This window comes from Coturnix japonica, chromosome 10 (genome assembly GCF_001577835.2).
Source record: "Coturnix japonica isolate 7356 chromosome 10, Coturnix japonica 2.1, whole genome shotgun sequence".
In the NCBI taxonomy this organism is placed as follows: domain Eukaryota; kingdom Metazoa; phylum Chordata; class Aves; order Galliformes; family Phasianidae; genus Coturnix; species Coturnix japonica.
This window is the reverse complement of record NC_029525.1, coordinates 6,885,013-6,901,755: the sequence shown is the minus strand read 5'-3', so window position 1 is coordinate 6,901,755 and position 16,743 is coordinate 6,885,013. Positions and strand designations below refer to the sequence as shown.

General features: G+C 42.0%; 1 protein-coding gene across 10 annotated transcripts in view; it reads right to left on the bottom strand.

Moving 5' to 3' along the window:
* LOC107318723 (cell cycle progression protein 1) overlaps positions 1 to 12,689 on the bottom strand; it is a 30,323-nt gene extending 17,634 nt beyond the window's left edge. For 3 of the 10 annotated variants that reach the window (XM_015872890.2, XM_032446915.1, XM_032446916.1), the window contains exon 1: positions 7,273 to 7,378. In XM_015872890.2, the coding sequence (XP_015728376.1) occupies positions 7,273 to 7,281 (9 nt within the window). In that variant the 5' untranslated portion in view covers positions 7,282 to 7,378. Of the gene's footprint in view, positions 1 to 2,624; positions 2,765 to 5,439; positions 5,873 to 6,452; positions 6,513 to 7,272; positions 7,379 to 7,949; positions 8,104 to 8,780; positions 8,891 to 9,434; positions 9,581 to 10,318; positions 10,560 to 10,888; positions 11,023 to 11,688; positions 11,837 to 12,311; positions 12,533 to 12,574 lie in introns of those variants that run through there. The other 7 variants (XM_015872894.2, XM_015872895.2, XM_032446918.1 and 4 more) reach the window with 6 other exon arrangements.
* Positions 12,690 to 16,743: the final 4,054 nt, after the last annotated feature.

Below are 16,743 nucleotides of genomic sequence, written 5' to 3'. Positions count from 1 at the left end.
TCTCACACCTCACTACTTTGGGCGAGAACGCAGGAAAACAATCACTTCTTGAACTCCCCTCTATTTTACCACCAATGCTGTCTTTGATCCAGCACGTTACTGCAGAAATACAAACAGAACTAGAACCCCTAAACATGCACAGCAAAGTGCAAAACCTCCAAATCCATCTGAGTTTCTCAAGAACACAGTCCATGTTTATCCGGTTCCACACTATGGTGCTGTGTGTTTTCTCTAAAATAAAGCTTTTTCCTCATCGACTTGGCTGAATCTATCTGGGATTCCTCCAGAAGGAGGGCAACGATGACAATCACAACCAGGCCATAAGGAAGAAATACCAATCACCACAGATATTAATCCTACCGAGAAATCCAATTTCCATTATGAAGCCCCAGTCTAAATATAGTTGCCGTTGCCCGCTGTATCTTTTCCCTCCTTCAGCAGCACTTTTCCTGGACTATCAGCAAGGGGACATCAGCCTTTACTTACTTATCTACTGTAACCAAACCAAACGGCGTTCTTCGACCACAGGCTGCACTGCAGAGCTCCCACCACAGGACAACATGTGCCTGCTGTCACTAACCTGCCCTGAATGTGAGCAGGCACTTGGGAACAGCGCTGCTCTGAGGGCTGCCAGCACCAGAACATGCCACCTCCCAGAAACGCTGCTGCCTACGTTGCAAACACTGCTCATCTCAGGTTATCTGATAGGAATTCTCTTTGATATAAAAACAGTCCCATTTCATCATTCTGCAGTTCAGCAAACACAGCCATCATAAGAACACCGACTTCACTGTCACTGAAAACAAAGCCCTTTGCTTCTTATCCACTGTATTTCAGGGCAAATATAGGGCAGGTCGTACTTGTGAGTCTGATTTATCCTGTGGATGAAAGAATAAATGAAGGCTGTGGTTCTGCCATACAGCAAATCCAATCACACCGCATCTTAGTGCTAAAGGAAAAGCAATGAAGTCACATAATACAAACCCTTACATAGACAAAAAAACAAAGATATTCAAAACCAAACAGGGACAGGCAGCCAAACAATCGTTATTTTGTACTATTTGCTGGCCTTGACAAGCAGCCTTGAGTTAAGGGTTCCTTATCTTGTGCTCAGCCTGAATGTCCCACCAATGTGGACAGCTGACTGCACACAGGTGAGCAACCTCCAAAAAGAGAATTCTCCTAGTATGGAAAATAATGGAATAGAGAAAAAAAGGAAAAACAAAAAGCAAAGAAGAATTACAGAATAACTGAGATCAGTAAGTTTAACTGTTATATTTATCAAGACGATGACAGACAACATGGTTCTGATGTTAGTTGATTAAGATCTGATACACTGAAAGGCATCTCTCAGGCACCTATATTCTTGTAAGCACAGAAGTAAAGCTTTTCAGTATTATTTAGTTCTAAAATAAAACTGCCTGCATAGCTTTAATTAAAAAACAAAAACAAAACAGGCTCCTGATCCGCAACCAGCAGCTAAGCTGCTTATTTCTGTGAAAGATTAATAAGACATGCATAGTCATAACACCATCTGAGCTCAATGCTGTACTTCAGTTTATCCCAGGGACTGACGGCAACCCGAGCACAACCTGAATGAAAAACAGAGATCACTTCAAGTCTGCGCCAGCCCAAGGTACCGAGTCCCACGGCAGGAAAGCTATTAGACATCATGTAGTGGTGGGCAGGAACTCAACAGACCAAGCCTGCAAACGTGTTAACACAGGGTCAGCTGGGGATGCAAGAGTTCTGCATGCACATTTGTATGGTAGAGCCACAGCAAAATAACAGAAAATCAATATAAGATATCTCTATTGCCACTGCTTTTTAAAAAAACAAAGTTGCAGTTCAGGTTCTTTTATACCCATAGCCCAGCCTGCAGCGGGCAGATAACTCCAGATAACTCCAGCCCCAAACGCCCTACACCTCGGACACCTGCTTTCATATGCCCGTCCTGCAGCCAGAGGTGCTGCCCGGCGCCCTGACGCACCGCGGGGCGGAGGCAGTTCCAGGCTGGCAGACACCTGTCCTGCCGGCACAGCCTCCACACCGAGCACCACATCCTGTTTACTCACGGGATCCGGACAGGTGCCTGCAGCACAACAGCACACAGCCCAACAGCCCAACAGCCCAACAGCACACAGCCCAACAGCCGGCACCCCGCACAACCTGCCGGGTCCCCGCCGCGCTGCAGGATCCCAGGGGCCGCCTATGGAACGACGCGGAGCCGTCTCTCGTCACGTCCCGCCGTGCCCCGGCTCCATCGGACGCTGCCGGTTCTCGTGCCCCCGGCCCGTCCCGCCGAGGCAGCAGGTGCCGCCCGTCCCCGTCCCGTCGCGGCGGGGGATGATGAAAGATCAGGAAGTTGGCACGCGGCGCTGCCCGACGCGGCGGGGCCCGTTCGTGGCACGGTTTCCCCCCACCCCGCACCCGGATCGCCCCCTCACCCTTCCCGTCCCCCCCCGCCCGAGCGACCCCCGAAACATCCGCGGCGGCCCCGGCGCCCGCCGGCTTCGCCCCTCCGAGCTGCCCCTCCGCGCCGGGACCGGCCGCAGAGCCGGACCGCGCACCGAAACGGGCCGGAACCCGGAGCCCGCAGCCCCCGAGGCCGCCCCGCCGCCTACCTGAGCGCGGGGCCCGCCGCAGCCGACAGAACGCCGGCGGAACGGCCGGTGATACAGCCGGTGATACAGCCGGCGGAACGGCCGGTGACGCCGCCGCAAAACAACACCGCCAGCCCGGCCCGGCGCCTGCGCACGGCGGCGTTGCCCCGGGGCGCCCTGGAGAGCGTAGTCCGCGCCCCGCAGCGCCCGGCCGGCCACACCGACACCACGACTACAGCACCCGAACCGCACCGCGAACACACCGGCACCGCCCCCCGGAACACGGCTGCCATGGAAACGCCGCGCCGCGGTGGAAGCGGCGATCCCGGCTGTGGGGCCGCGGAACAGCCCGGCCTTTGGGGCGCATCCTCACTGCTCCTGTCACACAGTGTAAGAAGCCATGCTTTTTACATTACTGTCTCAAAGTTTGCTGAAATGGACAAGTTCAGGCAAGTCCTGGCCAAGCTTCCAGGACTGCCTTTGTCTGAGACACACAGGAACCAAGGTTCGAGAAATCACTTTGTTAAGGAGATGGACAAGTCCGGGAGCTACGAAAGGGAGATAAGATACTGATCAATGGCCCTGTAGGTGGTCTTTGTTGTAGGGCTAATCTAACGGAAGACGGCATCTCTGAGGACTTGATGGGCCTTAAGTGGATCTTTATCTCGTGTTGGCGTCATTCAAGGACGATTGACATCTCTGAGGAAATCACGGAACTCTAGACCCGAGCCGTCCCGAAAGAAATTGTCTCGAAGGCTGGATAAGAGGATAAAAGGGCAAGGACAGAAACCCCGAATTTGGAGTTTTTCTGAACCAGATGCACTCACTACGGAAACAAGGAGGTTTTCTGTCATCAGATGCCTCTCTACGCGAGCGCCTGCATGCTGAAGAACCTTTGTGGGCATCTAGGTATCTGACCTCAGATTCCTCCACCGTTGTCCTACTGCTGCCTATTATCTCTTCTGGGATTGCTGCTCGAGACTCTGCTCCAAGGGACCTCGCTGCCCGAGACTCCGCTTCCTGAGACCTCGCTACTCTGACCATCTTCTCTGCGTTTCATTGATCTGCGGCCTGCTACTCCGCTGCTGCTCTCCCCTACGCTTATTTTGCCCCGGACCAACGTTAACAACGTGCTACGGGACGCTGCTGCATTCAGGAGGTGACTATTCCCCGCTTTAACGTAATTCTTGCTCTTTTCTACCTTTTTCTGCATTCGTCGCTCTCCCTTCCCCATCCCCTCAGTTGTCTATCATTTCTAATAATCTGGTCGGATCAACATTTGAATGCTCTTCTTAATCTCACGCCGGGCATAACATTATCAAAAGAACCTTTGCATCACTCCTAAATTGGAGCGAGACACACATGAAGACATTTATGCTCAGAAGCTCACCGCTAATGCAGAAATCAATGCAAAGTCAAGCTTTGCTACTACATCTAGAGTTCATTTCTCCCTGCCCCCAGCTGACTATAGAAGGTCAGAAGAAGCAGCGTGCAGCTCCCTGCTGCACCCGGGTATTTCACTACATGCCTTGCACAGCACTGACCACAAACATGAACCAATGTGAGATGTACGTGAAAGGCTGAGGGGAACCTGCTCCTTCAGCATGACGAGGGCTGCTGAGAAAGTGTCTGAGTCCCAAGAAAAAGAACACATCTCCTCACCCTCCTGCCTGCACAAAGCCCTGGAGCCCAGCAGTTCTAGCAAGGGAACTGCATCTATTTCACAGCAGTAGAAAAAGGCACCTGTCTACATCAGAATCACAGAATGACCCGGGTTGGAAGGGACCTCAAGGATCATGTAGTTCCAACCCCCCTGCCTAGCAGGGCCACCAAAAAACAGCCTTAAGGAGCTGTAGCAAATCACTACGATACAAAGAGTTGATATGGATGTGCACAGGTGATTCTTACAGACTCCGAATCCAAACCAGAGAATTAGAGACTTAAAGCCAGTACCTGCTTCTTCCATCTTCCTCCTCTCAACAAGGACTCCTTATCTTAACCCTCTCTTCACCTCAGTAATTACATGAAAGAAAGCTGCCGTATTTTTGCAAGTATAGTATTACACTTAACTGAGGCACTGCCCTCCTTTCAGTTGCTGTGAATGAAGCCTTCACACCTCCCTGCCCTGCAATACAGTACTATCTATCTGTAGATAAGATGGCAGCTACCCCTGGCATTTCTGACTCAGCTCAGCACAACTCCCAAGGCTCTAGGTCAAATATCTGGAAGCAACACCTGCCACCCTCCTCCTTGTTTCAACGGCATAAAAACAGCACAGAATATCATATCTACAGAGATATTTGTACATTCTTTCTCAATTATCTTGTTCAGTCAGCCCAAATAAATGATACAAAAGAGCCTGCAAATATTTCAAGTATGTGGCTGTTAAAAAGGAGCACCCTACACAACATAAAATCTACCTCGTGATTTCAGGTGGAGATTATCTAAACTGGGTGTCTGAATTAGAATGCTTGAATTCACTGTCTTAGTTTCAGATATATCAAGCTCTATGAGCACAAAGAAAAGAGGAAAGAACATAAAAAAGAGCCTTCAGACTGCAGCAGGAATCATGAGTGCTCAACAGGCACAATAATTCAGACTATTTAATTCTACATCATCTATGTCAGGATTACTAAAAATAAATATTTCCTACTGCAAATCCATATAAAATGTATGAAATTACTAAACTTGTATTTCATATAGACTTCACAAGAGATACTTTCACTAGTATCCGAGCATAGATAACTGCTTTGTTTTTAGTGAAGGAGAGGATGAGAAGTTCAGTGCTGCCTACAGGGAACTACTGAAGCTGAAAACTCACTGTCTCAATTCAGTGGATACTTCCAGACAAATAATTTATTTGGCTGTAAGAACCTTTAAATCAAATACAAAAGGTATGCTTTATTATTCAGCCCAACACATACGCCACAGAAGGAAAAACTGGACAACCTGGTATCAAAATGATATATGGCATTTATAATTGCATTTGTTATAGTACTATGCTTGCCAAAAATAACTCATATATCCCATATTTTATAAATTCATCAGGTATTCCAAAAGAAGCAAAATAAGTCTAGTTAACAACATACTGAAGACAATATGAACTAAGCCTTCCTCTGAGGCCCTCAAAAGGCACCCCTACAAAAAGCTCCTTTATTTTCAAGAATTTTGCACTGTTCCTTGAATTGTGTGTCGAATCTTCTCTGCATCTTTTTCTATAGCTTTATTTTTAGGATCAATCTTGAGAGCTGCTTCATAATCCTGGAGACCTAACATCAATACATTAATAAGAGTGTCAGTTGTTAATGCAAGAATCTTTAGCAACTGACTGGAAATAAATGTTCCCCATCTGACTGTATAAAGCATGCTCTGGAAATTTGCTATTGAGCAAAACAGATCAGAACAACAACAGGATTAACTGCTGTCAGTACATTAAACCTTGTTCCTATTACTTCTAGAAATATTTTAATGGAAACATTACTGCTACACAAACATTTCAGATCCTGAAACACCAAGAGAGACCCGCTTCATTCATACGTACGTGTCTATACACACACACAGAGGTCAACTAACTTTGCCTAACTTAGGTTTTCTTCAGCCTAAAGACTTTTCACAGGGTAGGGCTTCTACCTGCAGACTATTTTACAATTGTTCTACGTGTGCCATTCAGTTAATAAACATACAAATGAGCACAACAGCCTAATCAAATGGCTTCTATGTCAGACAAAATTGTAACACAGGCATACTGGGTGAAGGAATTACAGATGAGGGGAGTTCAAGAGTGTTCTGCAGCAGATAGAAAATTTGACTAACAGAATGAAAGCACATGAACACAAGAAAAATACCCACGTGCTGTGAATAAGATAGCTTGAAGATATGAGAAAAGGAAGTAGTCCTCATTAGGTTTTCCTGTGCAAGTGAAACCACAAGGAAGTGACAAAGGGATTCATGGATAAGAAAAGATAACAGCTGGGAAAAGCTCTGTGTATACAATTTGAACATTCTTTACTTCCTATTATCATCTTTCCCTTTTAACTTTGCCTCACAAAGCCAAGGGACACATAACTCATATCTGTAAAGAGATGACACATACTTGATAAACATCTTTTTGGTCAATACGGATTTCATATACAAAGACATGTTACTACAAAGTTCACAAACAAGTATTTTAGGAATATGTCAGGTTATTTTAAGTTCAAGTGTTCCATAGTTGCTAATGCACTATACTCAAAATCAGTATAATGTTGTCTCGTGAGCAGCTGAACTACTGGAACCTGGTTTCACATCAGTCTGCTTCACATTCACATAATCTCACTTCTGACCTCTTACTTCACACTAATACCCTCCATGGCCAGCAGCTTGGTACAGTCAAGAGTTGGCTGCAATGCACAAAAAGAATGACTACCCAATGGACCAAAGGGAGGATGATACAAAACTCACTAAAGCCTTTTTCCTCAAGTAAACTGATGTGTACTCCATAAAGTAGAAGTATAATCAATTTCTGACAACTTAAGTAAAGATTTTTAAAAAACAGTGGGACTGCAATTAGTCAGTAAATTGTCCTTCCTGAAAAAAAAATAAAGGTGTGAGCAGTCTCACTGAGCTAAACTAATTACTCAGTTGTCAGAATGGGTCCATGTGGATGTGTTCACAGAGATCAAGGTCTTACCTTCAGCATACAGCTCCAGCTGACAAAAGGCTGTGCCACGTCTCACATATGCTTTTACTCGAGCATTCTCATTATCAGGAACAGGTGGTGTTAGCAATTCTAGGGCCTTCACAAATGAAAACACCAAAAATAGTTAGAGGTAGATTTTCCATAATTTTGTTTAGTTTCTTTTTTTTGCTTGTTTGTTTGGGGGTGGGTCTTGTTTGTTTAATTTATACATATTCTTTTCACTTAATAAATAACAACTGAAATGTAACTATATGGCCTACATAACTCATTAGGATTTCTATCAGTCATCCTGCAGTTTGATAAATATATTATCACTGCCACAGTTAATATATAGAGATGGTGCAGCCCTTACTGAAAAATGTCTGGTACTGTAAAGGTGTCTTCCTTACCACTACAATCACCTCTTCTTTCTTCACACCAAATGAAGAACATCTCAATACAACACAGCAGGTATTTGTGCATATTCAGTACCCTTTGTGCTCCAAGTTGGTAGTTTTGTTTTAATCCCTACAATATTCCTATGATATTTTACCAGTAAAGAAGCATGTACCAAGTCAGCTGTGAATAACACTATCACATTTTTTAAAGATCTTCTTGAGACAGAAGTATTGCAGTAACAAATCACAGCTGCGTATAAGACAGTAGTCTGAGGATCCATCCATTTATACCTTAGAGGAATCTTCAATGGCTTTGTGTAAATTTCTCAGCTTCAGATGGCAAGCAGCACGATTCAAGTACAGCTGTGGAAGCTTATTGTTTAGCCGGACTGCAAGGTTATATGCATTTACCGCTGCAAGATAGTCTCCTGCTGCAAACATTTTGCTAAGCATAAAGCAAGAAGTGAAACATGATTTGAAAAGGTAACGCATCACAAAACAAATATCTACTTATCGATAAGAATTTAGCAAAAATTGAGGATTAAACAGATTTCATTGGTCATTTATAGCCTTTTCTGAGAACTTAATGCTCAGAATGTCAAACAACTCTCAGAACATTGCATATTGTCCATGCTTTGCAAAGCATCATGTCTATGCTTAAAAGCAGTACATATCGCTAAAAAGTGGACACATCTATGCAGACACATGACCAATTTTAAAAGAGATACATCAGATTATGATTATCTAATCAAAACTTCCTGTGTAACACAGCTACATAAACATACCAATAGTTTTATCAAATTCCTAATGCTTGTTTCAGACAGGTGTTTAACCTCTGGGTAAGTACAAGTGACAGGAAATCACCTAGGTATAATATTCCACTAATTGACCTGTCCTCAGTATGAAAATGTGCTGTATATGATTTTGTTCATGAATTTGCTTCAGCAATTTCATCTCTTTCTATGAGATTAAAACCCCTTAAGCTACCAATAAATTTTTCACTGTGCAGACATTCCTCACCTGTGTTTAGAATAAACAGAAAATATCACAATTATACATAAGACAAACACAATGAAACTAATATTTCATTTTAAATAAATCTTCATACGGAATCTAACTCACTTTCCCTTGTCCTTTAACCAGTCTGGATTCTTCTCCTCTTCTTTTAAATCTTCCAGCTCAGACAAATCAGCACTTATTGTCCTTCGAGCTTCTGCCTGTTTTTGTAGCCACTTTAAATAGACAATTTGCAAGTATTATTTCTGAAGGAAAAATTAAATCTTGTTCTTATTTGCTCATTCAGTCCTACCGAAATAATTCTATTTGCCTCCTATCTTGGACACAGTTAAATATTTAATAATTTAAGACAGGAACAATTTCCTATTTTCCCAAAATATTTTATTGCTACATGAGAAGTAAGGTTACTGCAGCATAATACCTATTAAATAAAGCTCAGGAGAGCTTTACTGTGAGTAGTAAGCTTTAGCGAGTTCTTTTTTAAGACAGAACTTAATGAGTATTAAATGTAAGAGCAAATAAATTTCAAACTTTGTTATTTGTGGAATTCAATATTGCAGATTTTTAATTAAAAATAAGAATGTTATTTATCTGCACAATGCACTGCAAAAAGTATGTAAATCTTTAGGTAAGACTGTATTCTTTTGGAAGATAAGAATAGTCCACAGGTGACGTTTTTGCCAACTTCCTGAATAAAGAGTAAATAGTTTGCCATCCTGGAAGACAAGAGAAGCACCACACAAACAGACCAATCCCTACCTCTTCCTCTTCTGCTACACGAGACTCTCGTAGAGCTGTAGGAAAAACTCGTGGTGTAAAGTTGATTTTAATTGTACCAGCAGATCGAGGAGCTGGTAACTGCTCTTCTTTTAAATTCTCTGAAAAGATACTATGGGAACCATGACCTACAAAAAGAATTAAAGTACCAGAATTGAAAAGTGAAGGAAAAGGGATTATCTTTCTGTTTCTCTTCCCAATTCCAAAATAAACCCAATCTAGAAATTCTGGTTATCAGAAATAAGCCTTCAGGAAAGTTGGGACTTATTCTATTGAGGGAAAGTTTCAAGCAGCATTTGTTCTTGCTGCTAAGCATGCAATCTATTACTGACACTACACTACCTGTCAGAAATGAATTATTTTAATGCACGCTTTCACTCACGTGACTCTCTAGTGGGGCAAGCATAAGACCTAAAACTAATCTTACCAAACAATACAAACAAAACCAAAAGGAACAAATTTTTTGTTGGCTTAGTTCCTTATTGGCTCTCTGAAGGACCAAGGCATGGGAGAGTGAAACGAGCATGCTTATCTCTATGAAAAATGGCAGTTAGACACTCCACTGGTAACATGAACTCCACCCTCAGAAAGTTTGCATTACACTGTTTGAAAGACTTTCTGTTCTATTTCACTAAAGCCTACAACAAAACTTAGCTGGTGTTTCCAAAGACTTAAATGAGAGCTAAGAACTCACTCACTTTAGCTCAATGAATTGCAAGAAAATAAAGACACAAAAGTAACTGCAAACTAAAAAAAAAAAGAGTTCAGTACAGTAGAGACAAAGATAAAAAATGAACCAGAAACATCTAGGAATAAAGTTATATCCACATTGTGCAGAATGTTAAAATATATCTCAATAACACAACCTCTTGTATCTTTGAGTTTGGTCTTAGAAATTCCTTCATTCGAAATTCCAGTTTTGTTTATTTTTTCCCTTTTCTTCTCCTTTAGTTGCTCTACTTCTTCATGCAGTTCCCCTTCATTTTGTACCCTCTTTTGTTTATCATCATCTTTTTGTTGACTTCTCCATAGCTCCAACTCCTTAGTGACTTTCTGTCTCTCCTCTTCTTTCAGACCTTCAATTCTTTTTCTTTCTGCTTCTTCTAGCTGTGTGAATGATAGAACTATGAGATACACAACACTCAATAATAAGATAACTGAGTAAAAGGTGTCATTGTTTTTGCCAGTTTCATACCCCAAGCACATCATCATCATTATCATCATCATCATCATCAAGAGCCCACAGGCAAAGTTATAAAAAATGCTTAAAAATGACTGTGACAGTAATTGTGATGATGAGCAGTAAACTGTGACTAGCTTTTAAAACTCACCACTGAAATAAACATGAGTACTTGGACATTTAACCAACCAGCTCCCAGGTTAGCCGGCAGACAGTTACATCCATGTCTTGGATATCGAGTTCCTTCTACATTTACCTTCATTGTAGCCTCCAAAGCATACTTCTTATGTTCCTGTTTTGTAACTTTTTTTGCTTCTGTCTCCTCTTTTGCCTTTTCTTGTGCTCTTAGAACAGCATTCTCTCTCAGGTGTTGCAGTTCCTCCTTGTTAACTTAAATAAACAAAAACTGTTCACTAATTCAGGTCTGAAATTCTACTGTGACTTACCACTTGCACAGAAACAAGATTCCTCTCTTTCACTTTGCCTTAGAAAATGCAACGCTTCCAGCTCCACGAAGGAGTTTTCATCAAGCCCATCTCCAAACACCAAAATCAAAGACTTGCGAACACACAGAGTTAGTTTCATAAGAAACATTATTTGTCTGTTCTGCTGTACTTTCTATTTTAACAATAAACAAGGTTTAATTTAGTAGACATGCAGCTGCAGGTTACACATTTTTAATTATGATTTGTAAAGTTAGAGCGCAGAATTCTTTTTTTCCCCCTAAATTGGCTTTTCTAGTAATTTCTCTACACAGAACCAGCATTTCAGCCCCAGCGGTCAGTCAACATGGAACTGGCAACACCACAAATATCACCTACAATTTCCTATGAATGAGTGAGAGGTGACCCAGAGAAAAACAAGAGGTATAATGTCCCCGTCTGACATCCACAATGTTCAGTGACAGATGACAATTCCTGCACTTTCTGAAGCCGTAAAGGTAACATTTATCTATATCAAATAACACAATTAGAAAAGCAGCAAAGCCACAGAAAAGAGTTTTCACACAGCTTGGGTTCTTTACACGCAATCTGCTTTTCCCAGCAGAGAACTTACCATCTGCTACAGTCAGGGACTCCCACATGGACGCTTCTTTTTTATACAAAGTGAAGAAGACGATTCCATTGCCGATCTTTGCTGTGCTATTTGTCTCATCAATCGGAGCATATAAAACAGCCTCAAATAAAAAGGGAGGGACGCTTACCTATAAAAACACAGTTAGCAAACACATACTAATAAATGAATTCTTATTTCATTCCTGGGTGTTCCAAGTACTCAACACTCAGGCAACAAGTGCTACTCAGCAAGCTGATTAGCTTAGCATGCCCTACTGAGGTTTTATAACAGCCGGACCAGATAAGAGACCCAAACAGTGTGTTCTTCAGCACCTGAATAGAAATAGCAGACCTCGAGTTTATCATTATAAGTCACAGTATAAGCAGAAGCTTACACAAAAGGCAAAGCAGGTGCTGGCATTATTAGTTGGACCGGTGACACGGCAGCCTAGGGAATAGGTACTATTATAGGGAAACATACTAGGGAATAGGTACTAACAGCTCGCTGCACGTAATGGGACAGCAGAGCCTAACGTTTGTAAGAGACCGCAAAATCAGCAGCGCTGAACGCGTGCTTTTCAACGGAGCAGCGCCGAGCCGCAGCCCTGCTGCCCTGCCGCCCACCTTCAGGTACCGCTCGGTGCAGAAGATGTTGGCGGCGGTGACCCGCAGGCCGCGCACGGGCAGCGAGAGGTACACGGCCGTGCCGCTCTGCCGCCAGCTGTGCTCCCGCAGCCACAGCGGCATGGCGCCGGGCGTTGCTAGGGAAGGCCGAGCGCTTCCGGGGTCCGTAACCCAACGGATCCCGGGCGGAGCGGAGCGCCGCAGGGTGGGAGTGAAGGGCCGCAGAACTCAGCGAGGGGGTCGGATCTCAGCCCGTTACTCACCGAGACACGGAGCTGGTCTGGATTCCGTCAGTCACACCCGAGCAGGGAACGATGGAACGCAGCTCACATTATCCAACTGCCGTTCCAAAAACCCACTGTTGGTACTTTGAGAACTTCTAGTAAAAACTATTACTAGCCGAGGGCTGATTGAAGCACTGAAGCTCCCGATGAACTCTAACGAGGGGCAGGCCATGTAGTGCCCCACACAGTGCTGACCCAGACAGGTAACAGGCTGCTGCCCAAACAGCAATGCCTGTGTCCAACCAAAGCACATAGAAAGCAACTAGTTCTGGGGAACGTCAGCTGAGGAGAAGCACCGGTGCATTTAAATCCCTGACATATGTAAAGTTACTTGGAACTACTTGGAAAAATCCAAAAGAACCAAAAAGGGAATGAGTGAGTGTGTGTGTGTGTGTGTGTGTGTGTACACATGTGCACACGTTCCTAATGTGACTGTATTCTGAAGGAGTGATCAGATGCCAGTGGTTCATACTATGAGCTCACTACTGCTCTCAGAACAACATAGATACTGCAGGGGTTTAGAAACCTTTTTCAGAGAAAGAAATCCATCATAATTGATGTGATCTCTGGGTTATTTTCCACCTTCATTCACCAAGATCAGTATCATCACGGTGAATGCTTGCATGAACGGGAATCTGAGATATGAATTAAGATCCTCATTCCAAGAGCATTCAAAAGTACAAGCAAAACAAGATCTGACTCCAAGACAACATGCTTTAGGTATTCTTACCACACATAACCCTGTCCAAAGATAACAAAGTCTTACATTTGCTGAGGGCCGGCTTTCTGCTTTTCTCATCCAGATGTCATTTTTACTTCAGTCACAGAGAATACACTGAAATGAAGCAGCTTGTTATTTATGCCTGCCAGAAATAACAAATTTATACACAATTTACAACACAGGCCACAGTTACACTTACCAGTATTTGATGTTCTCAAATTACACAAAATAGTTCCAGTACCTTACATTTATACCTGTTTACTTAAATACCAGATCTCCTATGCCAAGCTCCGTACTTCACTTGCAGAAGATATAATAAAAGAAGAAAAAAAGAAGAAGATATAATAAAAGTCACTAACACATTCCTAGGTGAAAGTAGCAGACTGAGGTGCTACAGCACACAAAAGGGACTCAGAAATCAATAGTCACAGGTCAATTCAGAATCTTCTGTTGGTAATAACTTACCAGACAAAAATGCAGAAACATCCCATGGAAAACTTAAATTCTTATTTCCTGTACTTTATAGGACAGAGGCTTGTAGTTCAGACAAATCTTAATATTACTCTGGATCCTCTAGCTGCCAATACATACATATCTTGCAGGGGTTTGCTTCCACCTAATGGCTTCAGAAGCTTTAAACTTTCCTTTTACGCATTCTTATCATAATTTAATAAATACCTTCTCCCTCCCCTCCCCCCCCCCACACCCCTCTTCTAAGTTCTCTCCCATTTCTCTCATCCCTTCACATTTTGAGAAGAGCAGGCACATTTTTTGAGATGCTTTTTATTCCATGAAGTGCTTTCAGTGTGTGGTTTGGGACCACCCATAGCACTGCTTATAAACATCACAGGTAAGGTATTCATTTCCTGCATGTTAGCGATGGCATTTCAGGAAAAAAAAAATAGTAATGGCTCAGTAAGAACTTTATTAATTAGAATAAATAATTATTTGCATAATCTCTTTCCCAAAGTGAAAAGCTCTGCAATTTCATACAGCCAAATGGTGCCTTCGCATTTCTTCCCATCTTTTAATAAATAGAAGGGATATGGTATAAGACCTTTACTAATCTGCTTTGAAGTTAGTTCAGATTAATGCCTCTACAGGACAGCAGCTCTCTCCAACAGAAACAGGAGCTGCCTTTTCCAAATGGATACAGTGGCTTGCAGGGTTACGCCCAATCCAAATGCATTCTCACAGGCAAAACATTCAGAGTTCACTTATGCATTACATCATCTTCATAAAATCGACACAAAATTACCCCCAAAAACAAACAAACTAAAACAAACCCCCACCTTCTTTATTTTAAAAGAAACTTAAACCAGACAACAGAAAGCAACAAAGTTGCATACAGTGCTGGACAAAAATCTATCATATACATTTTCCAAGAACACTTGATTCAGATTCTGATGTATGTTCTTCTAAAGGGGCAAATATTACATCTTTATTAACAGCAAAAGAAGTCAACAATCAGTTCATGTTTTGCACTGCTCAGATAGCCATGGATTGGTAACTTGCCATTTTCAACTCATCTTTAGCTCTAAAAAGAAGGGAGACACAAAAAAATTCCAAGTCAGAAAGCCCCTAAACAACACAATGTCTGCTCTAAGGGCCGTATATAAAAGCCTGGAGGAGAGAATGTCCTTCAAGTAAGAATTCCTCAGCAGCAGCTACCTATTATTTCACATTTCAGGGAAAAAAAAGAAAAAAGAAAAAAGAAAAAAAAAAGAAAAAAGGCAAAAAGAAAGAAAGAAAGAAACCCCAAATATATTAAAAGCTTGCCCTCCTTAAGTTATGTGGGAGTTCAGATGATAGAAGTCTCTAGAAAGGCAACAACCCTTATGACTCCAGCCCTGAACTGTCTCCAGAACAGCAATTCCTGAAAGACAGTGCACAAAGCTGTGAGGAACAAGGTGGGGCTGGATCAGAATTATTCTGAGGCTGACAGTTGTTTGAACATGAATAGGAAAAATTCATCATGTACAGTAAGCAACATAAACATGGGTGTTTCCTGTGATCATAAGCCATGTCTGAAACAGGTAACTGAGACACTGAGTACTTTAAGCTAGAAAGGGTCTGAACATGATTCAGCATTAATTACCTCAGAAGTGATGATACACAATGCTAAAGCACTGAAGAAAGCTCTTGATATCTATGTAAAGCAACAAGGAATTGGAGGCATTCCATCCAAAAAGTGAAGGTGCATCACAAAAGATGAAGTGTAGGACTGTTATATTGCCTTAAAGGTTCTGCTAAGTACGCTTTATTTTCCAATTTTAAGGAAGAGTCTATTCTAATACAGAAAGCTTCAGACAAAATGCAGTAATTGCAGGATAGAGCACATCCAGTTCTACATCTTCCTGCATGTATCTAATCATATCCATTAGATTAAAAAATATATTAAAACCACATGGTTTATAAACCAAGTAAAGAGTGTTGGAACAGGATTTTCACACCCATGAGCTCACTACCAAATGTTCATCCATTTGTCATTGGATAATACTATGGACTTCATTTTAACAGGATGACAATGTACATAAACCTGACATTATGTTCTGAAATGTAGTCAGTTTTAATTATCACTAATTGCCACCATCTATCATACCTCATTCAATGCAAGACACCAGGCCAGCTACCAATCCAAAAACAATTATGTTTCACATACTTCACAGAGTAGCTTCAAACACATCATGATATGAAATAATTTGTATTACATAGTAATTTAATCCCCAGCCACAGGGTTAATGTTGGACATAGTCTGGAAACTTTTTTCCAATTTGAATTACATACATTAACTTTGCCACACGCCACAGCACTAATGCATGTATTACTTCAGACATGCTCTAATTTAAAATTGAAACAAACAAAAAAGTGTTGCAAAAATACATGTCACCAATGTGGAACACATTCAGAATTGTATAAAAGTACTGAACCGATATTCCCAAAACAGGTATATTTAAGCAGTACATAAGGAAAGATTAGTTTTAATATGAAACAGTCATTTAAGTCACATACAACATGATAAGAAGCATAGCTTCCTCTTCTGAAAATGTTACATCAATAGTTTTACTGGCAGGCAATGTTTATATATAATGGGAGGACTATATTTAATGCAGATGTATTATTGTATGAATCAAGGCAAATGTTAAGGAGGTGCTACATTTAATACCTTTGATTCTGTAAAACCTCCCAAACCATAGAAAGCATTTCACTTATAAACATCATGGGCTGAGAACTGCAAGCACTTTGAAGCGTTCCCAACTTCATGCTTGCAGTTCCATTGACTTCACTGCACACTGGAAGTTAAGCCTGAAAACTGTACCTTAAGAATTGGTTATAAGACCCCCCAAAAAATTCAGGTCATAAAGTAAATTCATGCTTGAGCAGCCCCCAGAATTATATTTTTTGTTTTAAACAGAGGGGAAAAAAA